The sequence below is a fragment of the Phoca vitulina genome, unplaced genomic scaffold, assembly GCF_004348235.1.
Source record: "Phoca vitulina isolate PV1807 unplaced genomic scaffold, GSC_HSeal_1.0 scaffold9, whole genome shotgun sequence".
Taxonomy (NCBI): Eukaryota; Metazoa; Chordata; class Mammalia; order Carnivora; family Phocidae; genus Phoca; species Phoca vitulina.
Genome location: NW_022589712.1, coordinates 34,208,855 through 34,232,270, shown reverse-complemented (window position 1 = coordinate 34,232,270; position 23,416 = coordinate 34,208,855). Strand labels below are relative to the sequence as shown.

Below are 23,416 nucleotides of genomic sequence, written 5' to 3'. Positions count from 1 at the left end.
TGATCGTGATTATAATGGGATTTTAAAAATCAGATGAAATGATGTCAATGATTTGTTAGAGACCTAAAATCTAATCTTAACCCATTGCCTTGAAAGCCATGGCTGTCAAGATGAAACATCTCATTTTAGCAAAAGGTATTAAACATGAACATGTAACAGTAAAATCATTTCAGAGAACATAATAGGGTTATGGAATAAAATCTGAAATAAAATCTGTAACATTAAGCTTTATATTTGCTAAAAAATGGTGCGAATACTTTGAAATTCAAAGTTGCCTGTTGTTGTCATCACTGTTCCCCAGGTGTTCCAGATTGCATATGTGATTGTGAAAGCAGCAAACTCCCCTCGGCCTGGAAACTGGATTTTGGAACGCTCACTTGATAATGTTGACTACAAGCCCTGGCAGTATCATGCCGTGACAGACACCGAGTGTCTAAGTCTCTACAGTATTTACCCCCGCACTGGACCACCATCCTATGCCAAAGACGATGAGGTCATCTGCACTTCCTTTTATTCCAAGATACACCCCTTGGAAAATGGAGAGGTAAGAGGGGAAAACTCACTATAAGTACATTTAAGTAGGCCTGTCAGAAAGATGGGAATATATCAGTAATTAATGTCAGGGAGATTTTAAAATAGGATTTAGCAGAAGTACATTTAAATGAGTTATTAAATAAAAAGGAAAAACCAAAGGTGATTAGAATTTTAACTACCTTCATCCAGTATGTGTCTCCCAAACCCAATAAAGATCAGAAAAGCAGAAACGGGTTTAAGTCAGAAAGTCAATGATTAATTTCACATATAAAGAGACTTTTTTGACAATGAGATTGCTAATAATTGGAGAAAGATTGAGACCTTCACAGAAGCCTTAGATCTGTGTGTATTCTGGTCTCAAGATGGGGACAAAAGAGATGAAATTTAGGGAGAAATATAGTTGATATGAAGGTCCTAAATAAAAGGGAATTCTGTTGGGTTTTGCATGTTTTTCAGTTCTCGCCACGTAGGGCTAGCATGGATTTTTGGTTTGTTTGTGGTCAGGCTTCTTATATGCTTAATTCAAAAGTATTCAGCTTCTCTGTAGCATCTCTTACCCTTCAGTTAAGATTTTACATTTATTCAAACCATGGCTTCACCTGTTACCATCTGTGTGATCTTGAGCCAGTGACTGAAATTCTCTGTGCTTCAGTTTCATCTCCATAAATTGGGAAAAATAATAATAGATCTTATTTCATATGATCATTAAGAAAATTAAATTATTATATTTGAAGCAGGACAACAGTGCTGACAGACCTATACTAAATGTTCTGTAAGCATTAACTATTTTTATATTAAATAAATAATAATAATAATAACCATTATTGTTAGTAGTAGTAGGAGTCAGTCCTCCTCTCAAATCCCAAACCATGACTTAGTGATTCTCTCGGATTCTCTAGTCTTTCCCTAATCTGTCTCCCTTCAGTGGGTTTGGCCTGGCTACTTTTGTCCTACCTGCTTGTATACATCTCAATTTATACTCAAATCTGATAGTCTCTCCTCACGCATCCACACACCTGAAGCTAGTATCATTTTTTTATATTCACACTTTCAGTAAACCCATATTCATATTCTATCAGGCCCACCTCAGCCAGTCGAGGATTATCTTTTTAAACACTTTTCGGGAAAGTTAGACTTTTGACATCAATTGATCACACTCTCTTTGGCACTATTATTCTATGAACGTGTACTAGTGCCTCACAGTATTTCAAATCCCCTGTTCAAAAAATATCAGTTTTGGGAAAGAAAAATTCCAAATGGTGCTCTCAGCAGAGATTTCAATCTGCCAAATGACAAGGAGTCAAATGCAGTGAGTCAAACAGCTGTTCAACCTGCTTTGTGCTCAGAGGCATCGAAATCCTGGCCAGATTGGCCTGAGGATATGGGAGTAAGGAGGAAAATGCAGAGATAATATATTTGAGTTGAATTTTAATTATTTTTCCCCTGGATCTAGTGCTTACCAGAACTAATAATTATCTAATATTTATAAAGCTATTTTTTTACCTTGAAAAAATGGTCCAATTCAAAAACTGGTTGAACAGTATAAAATGTACCTACATAGATGTGTAACCTACAGGTTTACATGCATATCCCCAAAGTTTGCTCTCCTTACATTGATGGTAGTTCTCCATCCTTTAGACCATGTCAGCCTGCCAACATGGAAGAGATATGTCATTTGTTTGCTTAGCTGGTTCTATTGTTTTCACTCCTAGACACACTAAAAACCACTTGTCGATGGTGGCTATTAGGAACAAGTTACTCAAATTTCTTTATGACATTTAAGTCTATTCCTTTCTCATAGGAAAGTGCATGTTAGGAAAAGAAAGTAATTCAGAATATTTGAAATACAGTGGTAGTATTTAAGAGTAAGAATTAAATTCAGACCTCTCCTAAAATACCTGTCTCAATATATATAGCTTACTCTGTGAAACATGTTACTTCTTGGAATAAATGGATCCAGGGAAGGTAGGTGAGATATATTCTCCAAGACTTCCAGCTCACTGGTAACAAAACTGAGATAAGAATCCAGGTATCCAGTTCCCCTGACCTCCCAGATTGATGTTTCTTTCATACTCTAGTGAAGACTGGAAGTTGATTTTTTTTCTTTTTTTCAGAGTTGGTAATTGATAAACTCAAGAGTTTAGAGGAGACAGAGATGCTGGATCCAGGACAAGTAGAAAGAGTCCTAATTCTGAGGTGTCACAATATAGAAGAACATATGTGAGCTTAGAAGACTGGGTTCTGGTCTTGCCTCTAGTTTTTGTGGTATCTTGGGCTGGTCACTTGATCTTTCTGTGATTGAATTTCTTTAATACATGAATTAGTTTAATATATAAATTATCCTAGGACATCTTTATGTCCTAAAGTAATACAATTTTGGCTATCATCTACAATATAACATGTGGAAATATTCTAAAATTTTTGGATGTTTGGCTCCAATATTTCTCAGACCAGTGACTGTGAAATAAATCTTACTGTTACTAACTTTTCATTATAAAATGATGCTTTTTGGATACCACCTGAAATATAATTATTAGTGCTTATGTTCAAAACTTCCCAGAGAAGTGAAGTCATATTCAAGTAAGAAAAACAAACATAAAACCAGTAAATGCAAAAAAAAAAAAATTATATAAATCCTACAACAGAAATGTTTACAGAGAGTGACAAACTCCCCCAGGTAAGCCAAAGGAGCCACACTGAGAAGGTCACTTCTCAGAATACAGGTAAACCAGAAACAACTCTTGGTTTCTCACAATTTCAAGGCCAGTATGCAAATTTATTTCCAAAATGGAATATGGGTTAAACTAGGCATATAACAGAATTTACTTCCAATGTTGATGGATATTTTTATTAGGTATAGAATTGTAGGGTTGCAGCTTTTTTTCTTTTGGCACATTTGTTTGTCTTCTGGTTTCCATTGTTAATATAGAAAAGTTAGCTATTGAATAATTCTCTATTTTCTATCTGTTTTCTTTGATTTCTTTAAAGACTTTTATCTTTGTTTTTGTTTTTCAGTAGTTTTATTATGATGCTCCAGATCTGCACTCCCCAATACAATAGTCACTTGCCATATGGGGTTATTAAATTTAGATTACATTAACTCAAATAGAATGAAAATTCCAGTCCTCACTTACACAGCCACATATCAGGTGCTCAACAGCCTGATGTGACTAGCAGTTACCACATTGAATTATGCAGAATAGAACACTTCCATCATTTCACAAAGTTTTGAGCAGCACTGCTATAGATGATACCTTTTTAATATCTGTATTTAGATTTATTTGGTTAGTATATTTGCAAAGTTACATCTTTCATCAGTTCAGGAAATAATTCAACCATTAGCTGTCCAAATACTGTTCCTTACCATTCTGTCTCCTCTATAAATACAGTTAGTAAATTGGAACTTCTCACTGTATATCTTATACTCTCTTTTGTATACACTCATCCTTTTGGCCTTCGTTCTTCATTTTAGATATTTTCTTCTGGCTTACATCCAGTTCACTAAGTCTCTCTTTAGCTATGTAAAATCTGCTATTAAAACTGTTCATAGGATTCTTAATTTCATTTATTACATTTTTCAGTTTTAGAATTTATCCGTTTCTTTCTCTTTTTTTTTTTTTTTTAGATGTTTAATTATTTATTTATTTGATAGAAGAAGAGGCAGTGAGAGAGGGAACACAAGTAGGGGGAGCGGGAGAGGGAGAAGAAGCAGGCTTCCCGCTGAGCAAGGAACCCAATTTGGGGCTTGATCTCAGGACCCAGGTCATGATCCCTGAGCCAAAGGCAGATGCTTAACAACTGAGCCACACAGGCATCCCATAGAATTTATCTTTGTTTCATTTTCAAATAGTTTAGCATCTAGTTTTATATTGAAATGTTATGTATTTATATATATGTTTAACAAGGTTATGTTTACATTTTTAGTATTTTGTCTTTATCTTATTTAGCATAAAGTAACAATTATTAAGAGTTTTTGTTTGATAATTCTAATATCTGGCCTCTGTGGCTATATGTTATCTGATCTGCTGATTCTTTTTTATGATGTCTTATATCTTCAGGTTTCTGATTATTTTTGCATAACAGAAGTTATATTTTAAAATATGTATGTGGAAATAATTTGAGGCCTAAGATATTGTGAGGATTTTCTGATGCTTTGGCCAGGCAATGGCAATATGGATGATCTTAATAAATATCAGATGATTTTACTCATATGTGGAATTTAAGAAATAAAACAGATGAACATAGGGGAAGGGAAGGAAAAATAAAATAAGATGAAATCAGAGAGGGAGACAAAGCATAAGAGACTTTTAACTATGGGAAACAAACTGAGGGTTGCTGAAGGGGATGTGGGTGCAGGATGGTGTAACTGGGTGAGGGGCATTAAGGATGGACTTGATGTAATGAACACTAGGTGTTATATGCAACTGATGAATCACTAAATTCTACCCCTGAAAGCTGCAACCCTACAATTAGAACCCTAAATTCTATGAAAATACCCCTGAAACTAATAATACATTATATGTTAATTGAATTGAACTTAAATAAAAATTTTTTTAAAAAAATACAATTTTAGGGAGTAAAATTTCTGGGACTTAGATGACTCAAAGCTGTGCTGTAACCCAGTAATAGCTGCTTTAATTCCAGTTTACTTTAGGCTTCCTGTTTTTGGAGTCTAAACCAAAGTATGTGGGATTTACCAAAGTCCCACCCATGCAAGTCCTGTCTTCCTAATACACTAAGGCCGTCAAAGCACTGCTTAGTCTCTCAGCCATGCCTTCTGGACAGGGAAAGGCCCACCAAACAGAAGCTATCACGATATGCCAATTACCTCTTTAGACATCTTTCTTCTCCTTGATATTGAGAAGGTGATATTCTACCCTCTTGATAACTCTCTGATGACTTTAAGTAAATGTTTTGACATGTTTCTCCACTTGGTCTAGCTCTTATCATTGAGTGTATTAACACTAATTATAGAATCTACCATAAAAAGAAACATAGTCTCATATGCATTTTTTAAGAATTATTTTGGAATCATTTTAGATTTACATAAACATAAGAAGAGTATAGAGAATCCTCACGTTGACTTTACCCAGCTCCACTCATGTTAATACCTTACAAAGCTACCATGCATCTGGCAAAACTAAGAAATTAACATTGATACATTACTTTGATACACTGATACATGATTTCATTCATGTTATCATTAAGGTCTTTTTTGTTTTCTGGGATCCAATTTGGGATATCTAATTGTGTTTTCATCATTGTGTCTTCTTAGTCTCCTCTGATTTATAAAAATTTCCTAATCTTCCCTTATTTTTCTCCATCACTTTTAAGAGTACTGGTCAAGTGTTTTGTGGCATATTAATCATTTTGCATTCTCTGATGTTTTCTCATGATTTAACTGGGCTTCTGGGTTTTTGGGAAGAATATCACAGAGGTGAAACAGCTTTTTCACGGCATCACTCTTCTTTCTTTGTATGTGCACATCTTTTGTCTATTTCCTTTTTATTGGTTTATAAGTTCTATTGTGTTTTTGTTTTTTTGTTGTTTTTTGTTTTGGTTTGGTTTCTTTTTTTGGGGGGGGGAGAGAAAGGTGGGGAGGGGCAGAGGGAGAGAGAGAGAATCTTAAGCAGGCCCCATGCCCAGCAAGGAGCCTGATACAAGGCTTAGTCTCAGGACCCTGAAATCATGACCTGAGCCAAAATCAAGAGTCAGATGCTTAACTGACTGAGCCACCCAGGCGGCCCAGTCTTATTGTGCTTCTAGGTAGATTTTTATTTTGGACAACAGTGTCTAATATTCGCTATGACTTGAAATATGTATTTTTGACTAAGCATTGATGATCATTTGCTTCCAGTCCTTCACAATACACTTTAAATATAAATTTAAGTCAGAGAATAAGAGAAATAAGAACAAAGTATTTTTAAGGCCCACCCATGAAACAAGGCATTATAAAATAAACATGTCTCAATTTTAACACACTAATTAAGCAATAATGTTTGTGTTATAGGTATAGAATATTTATAGAAAATAGCCTTCTGTGACTAAAATCTATGGAGTCTAAGGTTTACTACATTGTTACTTGTCTGGAGAATTTTGGGGACATGTTAAAATGTTTAGAACATTCTAGAATATTATACTTCAGATGAAAAGTCCATCATTTTAGACCTGAAGGGTACCTTAGGTAAATTCCTCACTGGTCTATTAAAATCCTTTGATAATATCCTTCAATATTATAGCACTCAAATTCAGCTTCTTCTGTTATCTACACTTTAATACAGCCCTTTGTCCATGTCATTATTAGAAACCATTTGGCTTTTCCTTCTGGTCTCTTGAATTTTAGCAGCATGATCTCTGCTTATTTTTTCTACTTTATTTGTTGCTCCAGCCACCCCCACTCTTTTCCCTCCACTGTCTGGATTGGCCCTTTCTCTGCCCTCTACCTCACATTTCCTGAAAGAGATCAACAAATGTTGATCGTGTGGATTCACCAGAAGGATACTTTAGGGCACATATCCAGTCCCCTAGACAACTAGATTCAACTACTTCCAAGAAAGAGATTTGTCCAGCAGTCTAGCATCCTGTGCTTGCACCCAGAGGGAGAAGAGTTCACTCTGAGCTATGAGATGATCAAGTCTTAGGGCCTGGCAAAAGAGAGATAATAGAGGATAATGGAGGTATAATAATTTGACCCAGTATGTTGTTACCCAAACTGTAAATAGAAGGCTTTGAGCAAAAGCCTGCAAGGATTTTCATTTTAGAAAAATTGTGTATCAGTAATGCCAAGAGAGGGCTTAGCAGACAACATGCCTCGCCTTGCTTTGAGAAAATGATCCTGAGCTTCCTAATAGGAGTTGTAGGGTATGAAGCAACAGACTCCAGGAGCCCTCCTTTACTTTGAGGCCAAAGAGAAAAGCTGTGGTGGGAACAGCTACATAGATATATCTCTCCAGGAGTGCAACAGGGAGTCAATTCCATCAGGAGCTACTATCAGCGCAAGTGCTGCCTCTGCTGGAAACATTTGCCCCAAGACACTTTTGAGACCTGCTAATAAGAACCACCACTTAGAGACACCACTGAAGACCATGCTTGCAGCACTGGTTCCTCCCAAGCTCAGCTTTACTTGGACATCATCACTGGGGGCATTTGAAAGAGCTATTTCTGGGTTCAGGCTTTATAATTTGGTAGATTTGGGAAGGGTTTTGGAAGCTGTAGGTATATTTTAAACAAGTAGTCCTGGTGATTTTGATGTCCCTTCTCCTAACTTATTGTTCAGATTATTTCCAGCCTTCCTGAACTCTGGAGAAGAACTGATCATCAGCTATTTAAGGAAAGAGTATCAGTCATTCTGGCTGCAATACTTCTAACTAAAGAGACTTCTGTTTTTCTGTCAGGAAACATGATTGGCTTTGGCTGACTGAATCTCTGGGTAGGTTTGAGTTGAGTAAATAAAATTTGAGCTATAACTAGATTATGGATGGTTGAAGAGGTGGCTGAAAGAGGAGAATCACATTACTACTATTGACAAGGATGGGGATGTATAGATGGCACTACTTTAGGAGTCCTAGAATTAAAATCGTCATCAATGTTTTTCCTTTATATGAGATTCTCCCCTTTCTCTGGCTGGGATTATTCCTTTTTAATTTCTTTGGGTTGTCAGTAGACTGCTAACTAAATATGCATGGTTACCATAGTAATTTTGCTTCAATTTCCTCATACAGAGGAGAAGTTATTTACATATGATTTCCTCTCCTTACCACTCTTCTGGATTGCAACTCAAATGGAACTTAGATTCACTTTGATTCTGCTTTTGAAACATGGCAGGCTTATATAAAAATCCCTGAGAAACCATCATTAATTCTTGAAGACACCTTTTTTTCCCCTGTAAACTATATGTAGAGCTTTGATATAATTTTGATTTCCTATGTGACAGAATTTTATATACACAGACAGAATATTTTTCTTCCTCTTTTCATCACCTGACATTATGGTGATTCTTAGAACTGCAAATACTGGAGAATGAAGAAATGAACCCAACCATGTATTTAAAACTGTTTCTGAGATCTTTCTTTGATGTAATAATGTTGAGGGTATAGCATGATTGCATGAGTCAGTTTGTGTGGAAATGAGGAATGAGCCTTTCACAATTATCCTTGGAGTTGTTCCTTTATGGAAAAGCATCCAGGTATCACTAATTTGTTATGAATAGAAATTTAGGGAAATGCTTATTTAGGGTTTCAGACTTCCTTTCTCTAAAAATAATTCTTGTATTGACCAACATGGTACCAGTCAGTACCTTGAACAAGAACATGAGAAAGTACCTCATTACAATGAGTTTTACCTGGCATCCTCCAAAACAGCAAATTTCAACTCTAGTTAGAATACACAGAGTACTTGAAATATTTTAGAATTATGCACACATAAAATTCGTAATTCATTTAAAAACAGACCTTTGTAATAAAGATAAAATTGAGAGGATTGTGTTCTTCCTTTCTGTTGATCAGTTTATAGTTTCCCCTTAGCAATATTGTGCTAGAAAGTATCAGTAAATCCTTGACAAATTAATACAGTATTATTGAAAAATCATGAAGACCAGAGAAAGCAAGCAAGAATGGAATCTTGAGGAGGTAGCACCAATACTTCAGGGCTGGTTATCTCAGTTTTATGGAAGGAATCTACCAAGATTTATTAAAATGAATAAACAGAAGAAATTTATGCTTCTGTTAAGCTAGGTAAGATAGTACAGGGTTGTAGTAGAAGGCACGAAAGTACAGCTTGCTGTCTTTTAGGGTGTTCACTAGATTTGGCTTTCAGATACAGCTTTGCCATTGATTAAACATGGCGCTTAGACAGATGAGTAAACTGTCCAATGTGTGTGCCAGCCAGTTCACCTGACTATAATAAAGATCAAAGTAGGTCATTTATGGTACTGCCTCCTTGTCTATATAATATGCTTCCAAGTTCTCTAGTTCAACAGTTAATATTGGCTTAAATTCATCCCTAGTTGCAGTGTGACTGAGCTGGCTTAGCCTGGATTGAGACTAGGGTGCATGGAAGTGGCAGAGCCCTGCTGTGCTGTTTTGTATGATCAGCACGGGGATGGGGGGGGTGACAGTGACTAAACAGAATGAAAGAATAAGCAAACAATAAACCTTGAGCTTGCTGGAGTTTAAAGAGATAGAAGAAATAGATGAAGGTCTCAAGTGCTGACATGGGTTAGTCCGGGGCCTGGAAGATTATAATGATGATAGCTGATGTTTATCACATACTTGTTTTATGGCAGGCACTACTCCAAGGGTTTACAAGTAGAAACTCATATGTACTAATACTTGTCTCATTTTATAGTTGAGGGAAATGTGGTATAGAGAGGTCAAATAATTTGCCTAGAGTTCCAAGCTAGTAATTTTTGGAGCTATGATTTGAATCCAGAAAGTGTATCCTCTGAGCACCAGAAAGGCACAAGAACAAAAATTTTCTTCTGTGTCTGGGGTTTTCTTGGCAAATCTGCTGGGCACTGCAAGCCCAAGAGGCCTCACCTCTTAGCAGACCCTGCTTCTCTCTGCATGAGCTTGCACAGATCTGGGATTGAGCTGCTGCCTGGTTTTTCCGCTTAGAGGGATTTAATCTTTTAATGTTTTATGTTATGAAAAAATTCTGTACCCTCCTTTTTTTCTAAAATTTGCATTCTTAGTTTTGTAATCTTTTTATTTATCTTATTTTTTTACCTTTTTAATGATTTTTAATTTCTAGTTTGAAGAGTTTTATCTTGGCATATTTACATTTATCATATAGTGTTTTTCTTTTTTAAACTTTATTCCAGTAAAATTTCTTTTATATTATCTCTTATACACACACACAAACACACACCTGTAATTATTGTTTTTAGAATTTGATGGTTCCAATTGTATTATATACTTGTCAGAATTTTTTTTTGTCTTTCAAATTTTTTTTAAAATCTGGTTTTTATATCTCAAGTAACTTTTTCTTATAATTTCATCAGTTTTATTGTTTATATTTAATTTTTTATTTTTTTAAAGATTTTATTTATTTATTTCAGAAAGAGAGAGAGAGCACAAGCAGGGGGAGCGGCAGGCAGAGGGAGAAGCAGGCTCCCCGCTGAGCAAGGAGCCCAATGTGGGACTCAATCCCAGGACCCTGGGATCATGACCTGAGCCAAAGACAGACACTTAACCAACTGAGCTACTCATGCATTCTTGTAACTTATACTTTAAAGTATTTTACATTATTTTTGATCATTTTATTTTGAGCTTATTTTATACTTTTATTATTTAAATGCTATTCTGCGTGTCTGTGTTTAGTTGTTTCGGTACATCGTATTCACATGGCCAACAGGAAATGCGATCATACAGACCACAATAAGAGTAACCACACTAAGAGGGGCCTTGTATCTCTTATCCCCCAGTTTAGATCATCAGTACCCCTTTTAGCTGTTCTGAAAAGAGTTCCTCTAGAACTTAGAGTTTGCCTTCAAAGCTGAATCTCAAAAAACTAATAGCAATGCAGAAGATCCACTGACCAATAGATCTTCTCAAGATAATACTATAAATTTAGACACACAACTGTGAAAATTCTCCAGGATCTTAAGACAAATTACTCTAAAATTGTACTGTATGAAATGGTTAAATAGTGAATGACTATTTTAAACACATAAGGAAGATAGTACAGGTTTTACTAAGAGATGAATCCTCAAAACACATATCTGGTTTGATTTTAATAAGAATCACATTTCAGGAGACCTAATAGAAACTGTATTAAGAGGGTTTTAGAAAAAAATGTTTTAATTATAATTTGTATCCATTATGGCATTAGCTATTCCGTATAACTTGCTTCCAGGCATGGTTATAGACTGAGTGTTCTAGACTGTGGGTGTCCCAGAGGCTACCCCATATTAAATTGATCAGTGACAAATAGGGTAAGGTAAGATTTCTCACCAGAGCATCTTAGGGACATAATTCACTGATTCTATGTGGGTGTCTTAGTCAGTTCGGGCTGCTATAACAAAAACACCATAGACCAGGTGGCTTAAACAGCAAACATTTCTCAGTTCTGGGGGTAAGAAGTTCAAGATCAAAGTGCCAGGATGGTTGGGTCCTGCTGAGGACTCTTCTGATTTCCTCACGTGCTGGAGAAGGCAGAGAAAGAAGCTTTTTAGTGTCTCTTCTTATAGAGGCACTAATCCCATTATGAGAGGTCCACCCCTGTCTAAAAACCCCTAGTCCTGTCTATCCTCTAACCACCCCTAACTATCCTCCAAAGGCCCTATCTCCAAATGCCGTCACAGTAGGATTAGGGTTTTAACATATGAATTTGGGTGGGACACAAATATACAGTCCATAACAGTGGGTTACTCTCATAAACAACAACAGAACTTCTGTTGTATAAGTGTACATGGAAGTCCAGAATGCTTTAAGCATCATATAGGTGTTTGTTTTCAATCACATGCTTTAAGGCCCCATCAAAAGCCCTCTGAATATAAGAAACTTTCACTTATTTTTCCACTTCCATAAGAAAATATACAATGCTATGTTAGACAGACTTGAGACCCATCATAATAACATAATTACTTTCTAAAATAAAATTCTCAAATACCCTAATACAGTAATCCTTTTCTGAAGCTTTTAAAATTGGCTATTAACACCAATAATAAAATTATATTTTTTGAAAATAGTTACCAATTTCATCCAGGGTAATAGAAAACAGGGTTTTAAATAACTTCAAAGAGATTCATTTCACCAAAGTATAGACAATTATATCAAATATTACATTTGGCAGAGATACAGCAATTCCCCATGTTACAGGTAATTGTATCAAAAATATCAAGTAAAAGCCAGGTGAATTATTTCTTTGGTTCATCAAAACTTTTAAAATTTGTGTTCTTCTTTTATTTTGGCTCATGCTAATTCTTTAAAATTGTTTCTTTTATTATCAATTAGGTAAAATCCTATCTGGATTGAATTCACATTATCTATCTCAATGTTAGAAAAAACAGCCACCTATACCCCTAAATTAACTAATGTCTTAGTCTTTGGACATTTTTGTCAGTTTTGATCGCAGTAAATTTCAGACTTCATTTTTTAGACAAGTGGTATTTTTTGTGTGAAAAACAGTATTTTCATACACTCCATTTTGGGTCAGTGCTAAAATCACTATCATGTAAGGAAATTTGCAAGGGATGGAATAAGATTTAATATTATATAGAATTTTTAGCTTACACTAATTCTTTTCTTCCATGTAAATATTATAGAGACATAAGTGCATGAGTATTTAATTATGGTAGCACATTATAGAAGAATTTCAGAAAAGCTGGGTAAACCAAGTTCCACTTGTTATATTAATTGCAACTTGTCATAGAAAACACCTACGTTAAAGTTCTCTGAACTGAGAATTATAAATTGTTGTCAGTTATTTGGGTCTCAATTCTAAAGCATGTTGAGATTACAAAATTATGAAGTAGGAATAATATTTATTGTGTACCAAAAGAGGGAAAAATAACTATTAAATGTGCTGGACTTTATAAGAAGCACTTGAGACCACTGAAACTCATCTGTGGCTTTTAAAATCAAGAGTGAAGTCCTGAGCAAACATTCCATGATGGAATAGCAGGTCATGCTCCATTTGATGATGTCTTATCATTTTTATTTTTAACATCACCAAAGTAGGGGCTGAGCCTTTCATTTAAAACATAAACTCCATGGAGAGGAAGCCGATTAGTGAGTTAACCATTGTTATTGTTATGACAACGTTGGCCGTAATAATTTTGTATATGGTACTTCATTGGTTACAAAACACATGTCATACACTCTGCCGTCTCACCTTCACCAAAGGCTTGAGGACACTTGAGGCCAAAGTATTTTTTATTCTCATTTTGCAGATGGAGGTTAAATAACTTGTTTGTGGTAACATAGTGGTAAATGTTCAACATTCATCTCTGGTCCAGGCCCAGTTCAAATCTTCTGATGGCAAGTCTCATAATCATTTCATTTCCTAAACTGAACCCTTGGGTCCAATAAGCCATCTTCTAAATATGTATTTGCCATTGGTCACAAGGGCTGTGTGACACTGCGGATAATTAAGTGCCATCCACCATCTTTACTGAGAAGAACCTGAGGGTATATCAGAAAATCATTCTCACATGGGAAAGATAATGTACTATTATCTTTATTGCAGAAGTATATTTGAAAATACAATGAAGGATCTTGAAGCTAATAGAATAAGCTCCTGATCTCTAGGGAAACTATTTCTACACTAGAGCCATCATCAAAAGTCCTTGAGACAAATAACGCAGGAGTAGAATGGTTATGATTGCACTTTACAAGCAAACTTAAAAAGATATCAGGAGCTGCTTTACCAGGTCCCCTGCTATGAAATAAAAACAGGAGAAAAATCTACTACAAAGCATTCTAGCCGGAGGATGTATACTATTTTGTACCATGGCAGACTGACTGCAGCCAAATACGTATTTTCATTGGAAATATGTAAATGAATAACTTTGCTGAATTCTGCTACCTGGAATCACATAAGACATACCATTTAAATTCTAATCATGGGTAGCAAAAGTCCTATGATACTCATTTGCAAAGGAGAATGGCAACCTTGGCAAGATTACAAGTTAGAAAATTATATTCCCCTTGTGTAAATTTGCTCTTCAGCTTCATTCTGTAAGAATTATTTATTTTCTTATTCAACAGATAAGTGCCTTCTAAAACCAAGCCTGCTATTAGGTTGAGCCATATGGAATTGCCAATATTTGACTATTTTTAGTCAATAAATATGCAGTTTCATATGGTTTAAACTAATATATGCCAAAGCATGAATAGAAATATTTGCAGAAATTTAAGTTGTCCTCAGCATAACCTCACCTGTACACATTATTTTAGCAAAAGCATTAAAGGGAAATCAAGTCTCTTCACCGAAATTAAAGTTTGTAAGTATAATAATTTATACTAGTTATCTTGTGAAGGTTTTTCCTTACTTTGTTAGTGATATGGTGAATACTAAACTAAAAATGAATCAGACTGCATTTGTTTCTTAATTTTTGGTGGAGGGGAGAATAGCAAATAGCATTTTCATCTGAATAACCAGGCATTACTTAGGAACCATGGGAAACAACGATGCGGAAGTTGAAGGTATAAGTTAGAAGTGAGAAGTTTGGGAACTGAGTTGTTTTGGCTCCTAGAGTGTAAAGCATGTGTGCGCACATCTGTGTTTTGACATCGACACATTCCACTACCTTATACGTGCAGCATAATCACATGGGTAGATAGTGGTTTTATCAGAAGTGCTAGCTGCCACCTTCTTAGAGGCATTTCAAATATTTTTTAATTTAAATTCAATTAGCCGACATCATTAGTTTTTGGTGTAGTGTTCAATGATTCATTAGTTGCGTATAACACCCAGTGCTCATCGTATCACGTGCCCTCCTTAAGGCCCATCCCCCAGTTACCCCATCCCCCCACCCACCTCCCTTTCCACATCCCTCAGTTTGTTTCCCAGAGTCAAGAGTCTCTCATGGTTTGTCTCCCTCTCTGATTTCTTCCCATTTTCCCATTCAGTTTTCCCTCCCTTCCCCTATGATCCTCTGCACTGTTTCTTATTTTCCACATATGAGTGAGACCACATTTCAAATATTTTTAAAACTGACATCCAGTTTATAGCAGTTATTCACTATTTTCTTCAGGATGAATTACCTTATTGCAAGACTATTGGTGAAAAATTTTGAAAATTATGTAAAAGGGAAAAAACCTTTTTTTTTGTTTTTTGAAGAGAAAAATCATAGTAATGATTTAATTTTGCTATTTCTTATCTTCACATTTGTTCCTTTTATCAGTGGATGAAAAACATTTTGTTCTTCTTTCTTATGATTTGTTATGCTCATTCCATTTACCTTACAACAAGAAAAACTTTGGTGTTGAATTAGCTGTGATACAGCCACTCACACATTAATCACTCCTGAACAAATGCATTACTAAAAAGATAGGACATCAAAAATACGACTGGGATACCATTTCAGTTCAACCACCAAATGACTTGATATTACAAAGAAATGTTATGAGTTTATATAGCCAATTAGTAGTGCTTAGCATTTAGCTATTTTTTTCGTTAACAAACACTGAGCACCACCTGTGTAGCAAACTCTATCTTAGGTGCCTGGGACAAAGGACATTATATTTTGGGGTGGTAAGATAGATTAATAAATCAGGGAAAACATCTTGAAGTCTTGGACAAAGTTGGAAAGGCATATCTAGCACAGAAAAGCCTTGGGTACTGGGGGTGGAGTTAGGGGAGGGAGGAAGGAAGAGACAGAGACAGAGAGAGACTGAGAGAGCAAGAAAATGGCAGGGACCTGGTTGGGGAACTGCAAGGTTGTCCCAAAGGAAATGTGGAAGCAAGTGATGGGATACGCATTGTGTTCAAAACAATTGCTTGCCTCACTAGGATTATTTTAGTTACTGCATATCTGAATAAATTGAGTAGAGAGGCTGTCTGTACTGAGCTATAAAATAGTTTCAGAATGAGAAAAGTCAATTTTATTTCATTTATTTTGGGGGGCGGGCCGAGGGAGGGGGAAGAGAGAGAGAATCTTAAGCAGGCTCCACTCCCAGTGCGAAGCACAATCTCATGACCTTGAGATCATGACCTGAGCTGAAATCAGGAGTTCAGTGCTTAACCAACTGAGCCACCCAGGTGCCCTGAGAAAATTCAGTTTTAAACTACACTTAGGAAAAGACCCAAACACCTGCCTTGCAGAAACATGTCACAGAAACAGCTTTTAGGGGAACAGAATTCCTTCCCTGTACAATAATTGTGACTAAGTGCTTGTTAAAATAAAATTTAAAAAAAGGATGTTTATCAGCATAAGGAATGAAAGCATTTAGGTTTTTTGGTTGGTTCTTGTCTTTGCTTTAGTTTGTAAGATGTATCCTGTTTTGTAATTCTTTTCCGACAAGTCTCATGCCATGTGAGGTTCACTTTGTAGTGTGAGTAACCTGTTACTAGAGTTGCAATGTGTAGCCTTTCATTTTTTCCCAGTGTTTTGGTCAGTCTTTCTATTGAGAGGTAGCTTTGTAATAATTCCTCAAGACAAGCACGGGGTAATATTTGTCTCTACGTTACCGTCACAGATGGAGCAGGCTACCTGGGAGAATATGGGTTCCATGCTAAAGAAAGCATACACATTTTCCTTGAGACAATGACTAGATGAGAGCATTAGAGAACTGATGGAAAGAGAGAAGGGATAGAACTGTAGAGAGAAAAGCCAAAAGCAGAGTAACATATTTTGTCAGCACTTACATTATGTTGTTTGGGTGCTATGACGTAGTCTCAACTAGTCCATGCCATTAAGAATCTGATGCTTGCTAACAAGGCTAAACGACTTACATGGATGATGTTAAAAATAGGCAAGCAACAAATAAAAGCACCTCTCTGTGACCACAGAAAGAATATCTCAAGTTGGACAGTGGATTGCAAATGATGTTCTCTGGAAGCCAAATCATCAAGACAGCAGCAAAATGAGGGCAAATGGTGTCCTGGGCAACATAATGTGTGTAAACCCATCTTCTTACCCACAGAGCCACGCAGCTGAAATTTGCCAAAGCTCACTAGTATCTTCCAGGCACCCCAGGGAGGGGAGCGCCAGATAGCAGTCACCCTCAGCCCTGCCCTGGTTAAGGCCCTATATTAGGACTGAGAGGAGAGATGGTTCAGGGCGTTTTTTCCCTAACTCTGGAAAAATTGCACGGTTGGTATCTAACTTTCATTTCTGAAAATAGCACAGATAATTTTTCAGCCCAATGAAATTTTTATAAAAGAGAAACAAAGGTAGACTGTGGAGAGGAGCTGATATCAGTGCCTCAGATGATACTAAATTTTCTTTTACAATAAAAAAAGAAACAGTATCTCCAGGCACTTAAGGCTCCAAAATTGGAAGCAGATCAAATAAGGACAAATAGGAAATAAATATATATACATATATATATATATATATGAGAGAGGGGACTGTAAAACATAAGGTAAATGCAAATCAAGGTTGAAAAGATATAAAATAATTAGGTCAAGAGCAATCAGTAAAATCTATGCCAAACTAAACAATACTTTGATATTCTGTTATGGAACAAGGATTTGGGGTTATTTTAAAAAATCACATCACTATGACTCCGTCCAGAATTCCCAGCTGCAGAAAGAGAAGTAAACAAGTCATCCCGTTGGAAGACTGCAAGGTTAAAGAACAAGCAAAGACGTAAAACTCAATGACATTCTTGTTGCTTCCCAGTGACATGATTATAGCTCATATAATTCCCTAAAGGAAGACTACAAAAGGATGTTTCTAGAGATAGGAATACAAATACCATTTGCTGGTGTGTTTTAAAATCAGATAACAAGAATGAAGATTAGGTAAATGAGGTTGTCTGTATTTGCTTTTAAAAAGTATTTCCATATCCTATATGCAGTCATTTAACATAGAATTTTTCCCACTACCTTTTCATAGATCATTGTGTAGCTGAAGGATGCTACTGTTTACGAGGCATTGCTAAAAGCTAGCTATTGAGTTCCTTGAGGGAAGGGACCATGACTTACTTCTTTTTGCGTTCCTCTACTCCTCAGCTTCCATCACATAAACATATGTGTAAGGTCTTCCATGCCAACAGCCAAATCAGATCATTCTTGCCTGGGAGTAGAAAGTGGGACTTGAATTACCTAGTTTGACTATCCCGATGAATCAACCAGCTAGCTTTCAAATTTGTGACAGGAAAGTAACACCTTCGAGTTTTGTAGGTATTTTCATGTGTCATTCATGTATGTGCTGGAGCAACACCAAACTTCCAGGAAAATCAAAGACAAAAAGGCAATTATTTTGGATTCAAATGTAAATATCCACATAAGAACATGAATGGGCAAAATATATCTGTATGACAATAATTTTTATTTAGTCCCTCTCATCTCTTGGGGGTACCTAAGAGATATATATTTTTTCAATTCAAAAATAATACATAAGCAAAATGCTACAGGGGCCGCAAATTTTATCTCGAAGGCTGTGCATTAATTACTCACATCAGGAAACAATTTTGCATCCCTATTCCATCATTTAAGAGAGCATTTTGTAAAAAGCAGAGAGAGAACCACTGTCCTGTAACAAGGCACAAAACCAAATTGGTGTCTCCCCTTTGATTTCTCTTTTGAAATTAATTTCCAGTTTGATTTTCTTTTGCCTCTGGTGTCCTAGATGATCATTTAGTAGCATCTGGATAATTTTATGTTAACATCTGGAATTGAGATTTTTTTTTACTTGTCTGATGCATATAGAATACTTCTGTAAAAAATGTATTTTCCCCAGCTGCTGTTTATTCATTTCAAAGAGACATGGTTAAGTGAGTGTAACAGCCTCTGAAATTCCTGAGGAAACACAAAGCATGTTTAATATAAAGTCCTGCCAGTCTATTGTCTCTCCTACCAGCTTTTCCCACGGCAGAAGTGGTGGAGATCTGCATGGAAGGAAGAGTTTTGAATGGTAATAGGTGATGGTGTGGAGTGCATGGACCTCAGAAATCAGACCTGCTTTGGAACCATTGGCCCATCAGTCAATGGCTGTGTAACCTCAGACAAAATCTTTGAAATTCAGTTTCTTGATCTCAAAATGGAGAAGCATAAATACATGCCTTCCAACATAGGTCATATTAAATGAGACGATTTATATCAAATATTTGGCTCAAGGTGGGGACTCAATACATGGCAACTGTTATTATCATTTATTTTTGTGTATTACATACAGAATGCAACTTAGAATTCTTTCTTTTCCTGACGTTCTAAGGCTTTTATGTGTGTGACTGGCAGTTTGGTGCTTTGTACAAGGTTTTGCTGAGCTGCAACTGAATCTTGTCTTTTAAAATGCTTGCTCTTTGAGTGGAAGGGGACGAAGGACTCAAGCTGGCTAAAGATATTGTAGTGAAAGCCAGAGAACGCTTCTTTACTGAGCTTCTGTAGCGAAGACTATGAAGTGTGTGCGTGAAGAAACTTGACTGTTCAAGCAATCCTTCGGAATTCACAAACTAAAATAAAATCTATAAGTTTCAGTCTTGTGGTGGCAGGGATAAAAGAGTTCATTGCCTTCAGTGAAATGTTGTTCCAAATGTTGTGAAACTCTTCTCAGAAGAGGCTAAATGACTTGTTTTTATTCCCCACCCTCCAATTATTCACCTTCAATGATAAAACTTGTAATATTTAGTTAGAGGAATGCACTGAAGGTTCTGAATACAGCTCTGAACAGTTCCAAAATCTCCTGAGTGTTGCTGGGATATGTGTAGAACCAAGGCAATTAATGTAAAGGTTTTTCATTTACTTGAATTTACAATTTTTGATATCTTTGTTAAAAAATTAGCTTCATTTTACATTCACAGATTAAAAGGCATTTTTCAATGCAACGTGAGTTAACAGTTTCAGAGAAATGATTTTAATAACATGGATTTCACATATTGAATCTGAAAACCCAACAATTTTCTTAAGTATATACTTCCCTGTGTTCTTATGCTACCTTAAAGAAATTGAGGGTTTGCAGATTGTCTCATTCTTTGTTCTTTCCCCAATACTTAGCAGGGTTGGTACTCAATAATACTAGATAATACTAGGTGAGTGAATGTCTAACAAAAGAGAGCATCCAAATTTGTAGAACAAACGTTTTCTTGGCAGAGATTTCTCCAAGAAAATTTTAATGCAGTCCATATGTACAGACTTCAGATAGCAAAAAGTACAAGATTTTCAAGCATAACTAGCACAAAAGGACAGTATCACTTGTTTATTTCTACCACATAAGAAAAGTAAGGATATAAACTTAAAATTTTCGCTCAATGATGATATATGAGTCTCTGAGCAACTAAGATAATATGATGTAATTCCATAATTTTGTGACGATATAACTCAACCTGGGAAGGAGCCTGGAGGATGGGTGCGTAGTTTGTCCATCTTGATGTCCCTCTCAAATGTCAAATGCACAGGCAAATCCACAGGGTTCAATTACTTACAGGGACTTAAGCATCAATATTCCCTGTTGCTGCGTAGTCCTCTGGGTGATTAACATAGAGAATGTATTTCTAACTAAATGAAGCGCTAGCTCACTGCCGTGCAGAAGTGCATTGTTGGGTGACCTGTTGTTAGAAACAATGTATTTACCCCAACATTCATTTTAAGTAATAATAGCTAACATTTATTGATCACTTGCCACATGCCAGATATCCTTCTAAGTGCTCTGATTCTCTTAACCCATCAAACTTTCACAATAAATACATGTAGGAGACATTATCAGTGTTCCTGTTTTATTTTTTTATTTTTTTATGACAAGTTTACCTTTATTATGCAAGTTTTTTTTATTATGTCATGTTAATCACCATACATTACATCATTAGTTTTCGATGTAGTGTTCTACGATTCACTGTTTGTGCATAACACCCAGTGCAGTGTTCCTGTTTTATGAATGAGGAAACTGATGAGCAATATTACTTCGCTCAAGATTATACAGTAATAAATGGCAGAGCCAAAATTTTAACCCAGGCTGATGCTACAGCCTGAGTGCTTAGCCACAGTCATGAACTTACTCTCAACTTGCCTATGAATGTGTATCCAGCATGTGGACTCTGCAGAATGGATACTTTAGACCATTTCATGGAATGCAGAAGGACATGAACAATGATAACAGGAGCATTAACTAAAATCTACTTTCTTTAACCATGAAAGAACATCGGTGGGACTTCCTGCCAAGTATCTGATTGTGAAGAAATTGTATTGTGATCAGCAGGCTAAAGTGAAGACAGTAATAAATACTTTGAAGTAGGTGAATGAATGGATTAACCTTTCACATGGTATCAGATGGGAAAATAGTGCTCTTCTTATGGAAGGGGTCGTGGTCTACAGGAGAGTGCTTTGGATTTGAAGTAAAATCAGGGTTTAATTCCCAACTCTACTTCTCATATTCTCTGCGACCTCCTAGGTTCTGCTTTCAGTGTGCCTTCTTAGAAGCTCAGTTTTTAACCTGTAACCTGGTTTAAAATTCTTGCTCTCTCTATCCCCCACCCCCAGCTTTGTTGTGATGCCAAATAAAACACTGTAAGTGCATACCCTCGTAGATTCTAAAGCAATCTACAGATGCCCAGTATTCACACATACTTGCCGTGGGTGAAAGACATGCATCCAATTAATGTACAAGCTGTACCAAGTTATTTTAGTTCAATTAAAAAGACAAGTAGCTTATCTATAGGCCAATTTCATGGCATTTCAAGTTGGAATTTTATCTGTTTTAAATCTGTTCTTAACTACTCTCATTCAGTCTTTGAGGAAACTTTAATAGACTGGAATACATTCAAGAGTATATAGGGTCAGAATCTCTCTAAGAATCAAAAGCTAAGGAGAAACTTTTGAAAGCCATGAGAAGTGCCTTATTGTTTTTAACCACTTCCCTCAAGAATGGAAGTGAAGCCAGGACCAGTAGTAAGGCTGATGGGTCATTGCTCCTTATGGGTAATGCGTAAGAGTGAGCGACCCAGTCTGAAATTCCTCAAGGGAACAAAAAATCTTATGGAACACTTAAAGTTTTGTTTTAATATTTTTGAATGACACTTAAGAAATAAATGGTATAAAATTATATTAAATAATTATATGAGGAGAATTGCATCATGATCAATAGGCCAAGATGGAAGAGAGTCCTTTTTCTCCCTCTCTTCTTTCCACGGCTAACAACTATTAATAGTTTGGTGTGTATCTTTTCTTCTAGGTATCATTTTTAATGCACGTATGAGAAGGTGTATAAAAGTGTATTATGGAGTCTTATTTTTCTCACAAGTAAAATTATCCTCCACATAGTGTTAATGATTTGCTTTTTCATCTATGATGTTGTGGCTTTTTTTCCCATTTCAGTATTGGTAGATTTACATTGTTCTTTATTTTAATTGTCATGTGGTACTTCACTGAAATGTAGGTATCCTACAATTTATTTAATTATATCCTCACTGATGGCCTCTTAAGCTATATCCAGCTTTTCATGATTATAGGCAATTCTATAATGGACATCTTGTATAAATATGTTTATGTTCTCTCATGAATTTTTCTGTAACTAAGTCTGGCAAGATGAATCAGTAGGTCAAAGGACATATACACATTTAAAATATAATTTCCAGTATCTATATACTAATGTCATAAAGAAGTTCTATTTATAACCAGAAACTGTCACATTCATAAGAAAAACAAATATGTTGAGAACATTTTTAAAGTTGTCAGAGCAGATTTCAGGATGTTCCAGCCTCAGTCCTCAGATACATATTTTGGTGCATTCAAGAAAAAAATCAAAAGAAATTATATAAATATTCAAAATTCCATTCTTTCTATCTCTCTATCCCTCAATGATGGCTCTTGTATCTCTATACAAGAGCCATCATTGATACAGTAAGATTAGGTTGAAAATTGAGTTTTTTTAAATGTTTGGGGATTTCTGAACACAGTGAAGATCCATAATGTAATCATTTGTAAAGTTTTAAAAGTTTATTATTCCAAAAAGAAAAAAGAAAAGTCAAATTCAAATGAACTAAAACGAATAAACTTTGCTCCATGGAACATTGACATACGTAAAAATTGACACGATTGGACGAATACATTTTTGAACTTACAGGATCTTAGGAGACTCAAACTGAGTAAAAATGTGTAATTATTTTGTAAATAAAAATGTATGGGATTCTAGATTAAAAAATCTAGAAAGTGAAATAGTTTTACAATGTTTACTAAAAGATAATAATTAGTATGTCATAAAGCATCTGCACTTTAGATTTATATGGGCTTAGAAATCAGACCCTTCTTTACAGGTAACTTCACTTTTGTCTTCAGAGCT

At 35.8% G+C, this 23,416-nt stretch overlaps 1 protein-coding gene across 1 annotated transcript in view; it reads left to right on the top strand.

Moving 5' to 3' along the window:
- LAMA2 (laminin subunit alpha 2) overlaps window positions 1–23,416 on the top strand; it is a 613,526-nt gene that overhangs the window by 212,208 nt on the left and 377,902 nt on the right. Inside the window, exon 4 of the mRNA XM_032407892.1 lies at window positions 302–544. Coding sequence (XP_032263783.1) covers window positions 302–544 — 243 coding nt within the window. The remainder of the gene's footprint in view (window positions 1–301; window positions 545–23,416) is intronic.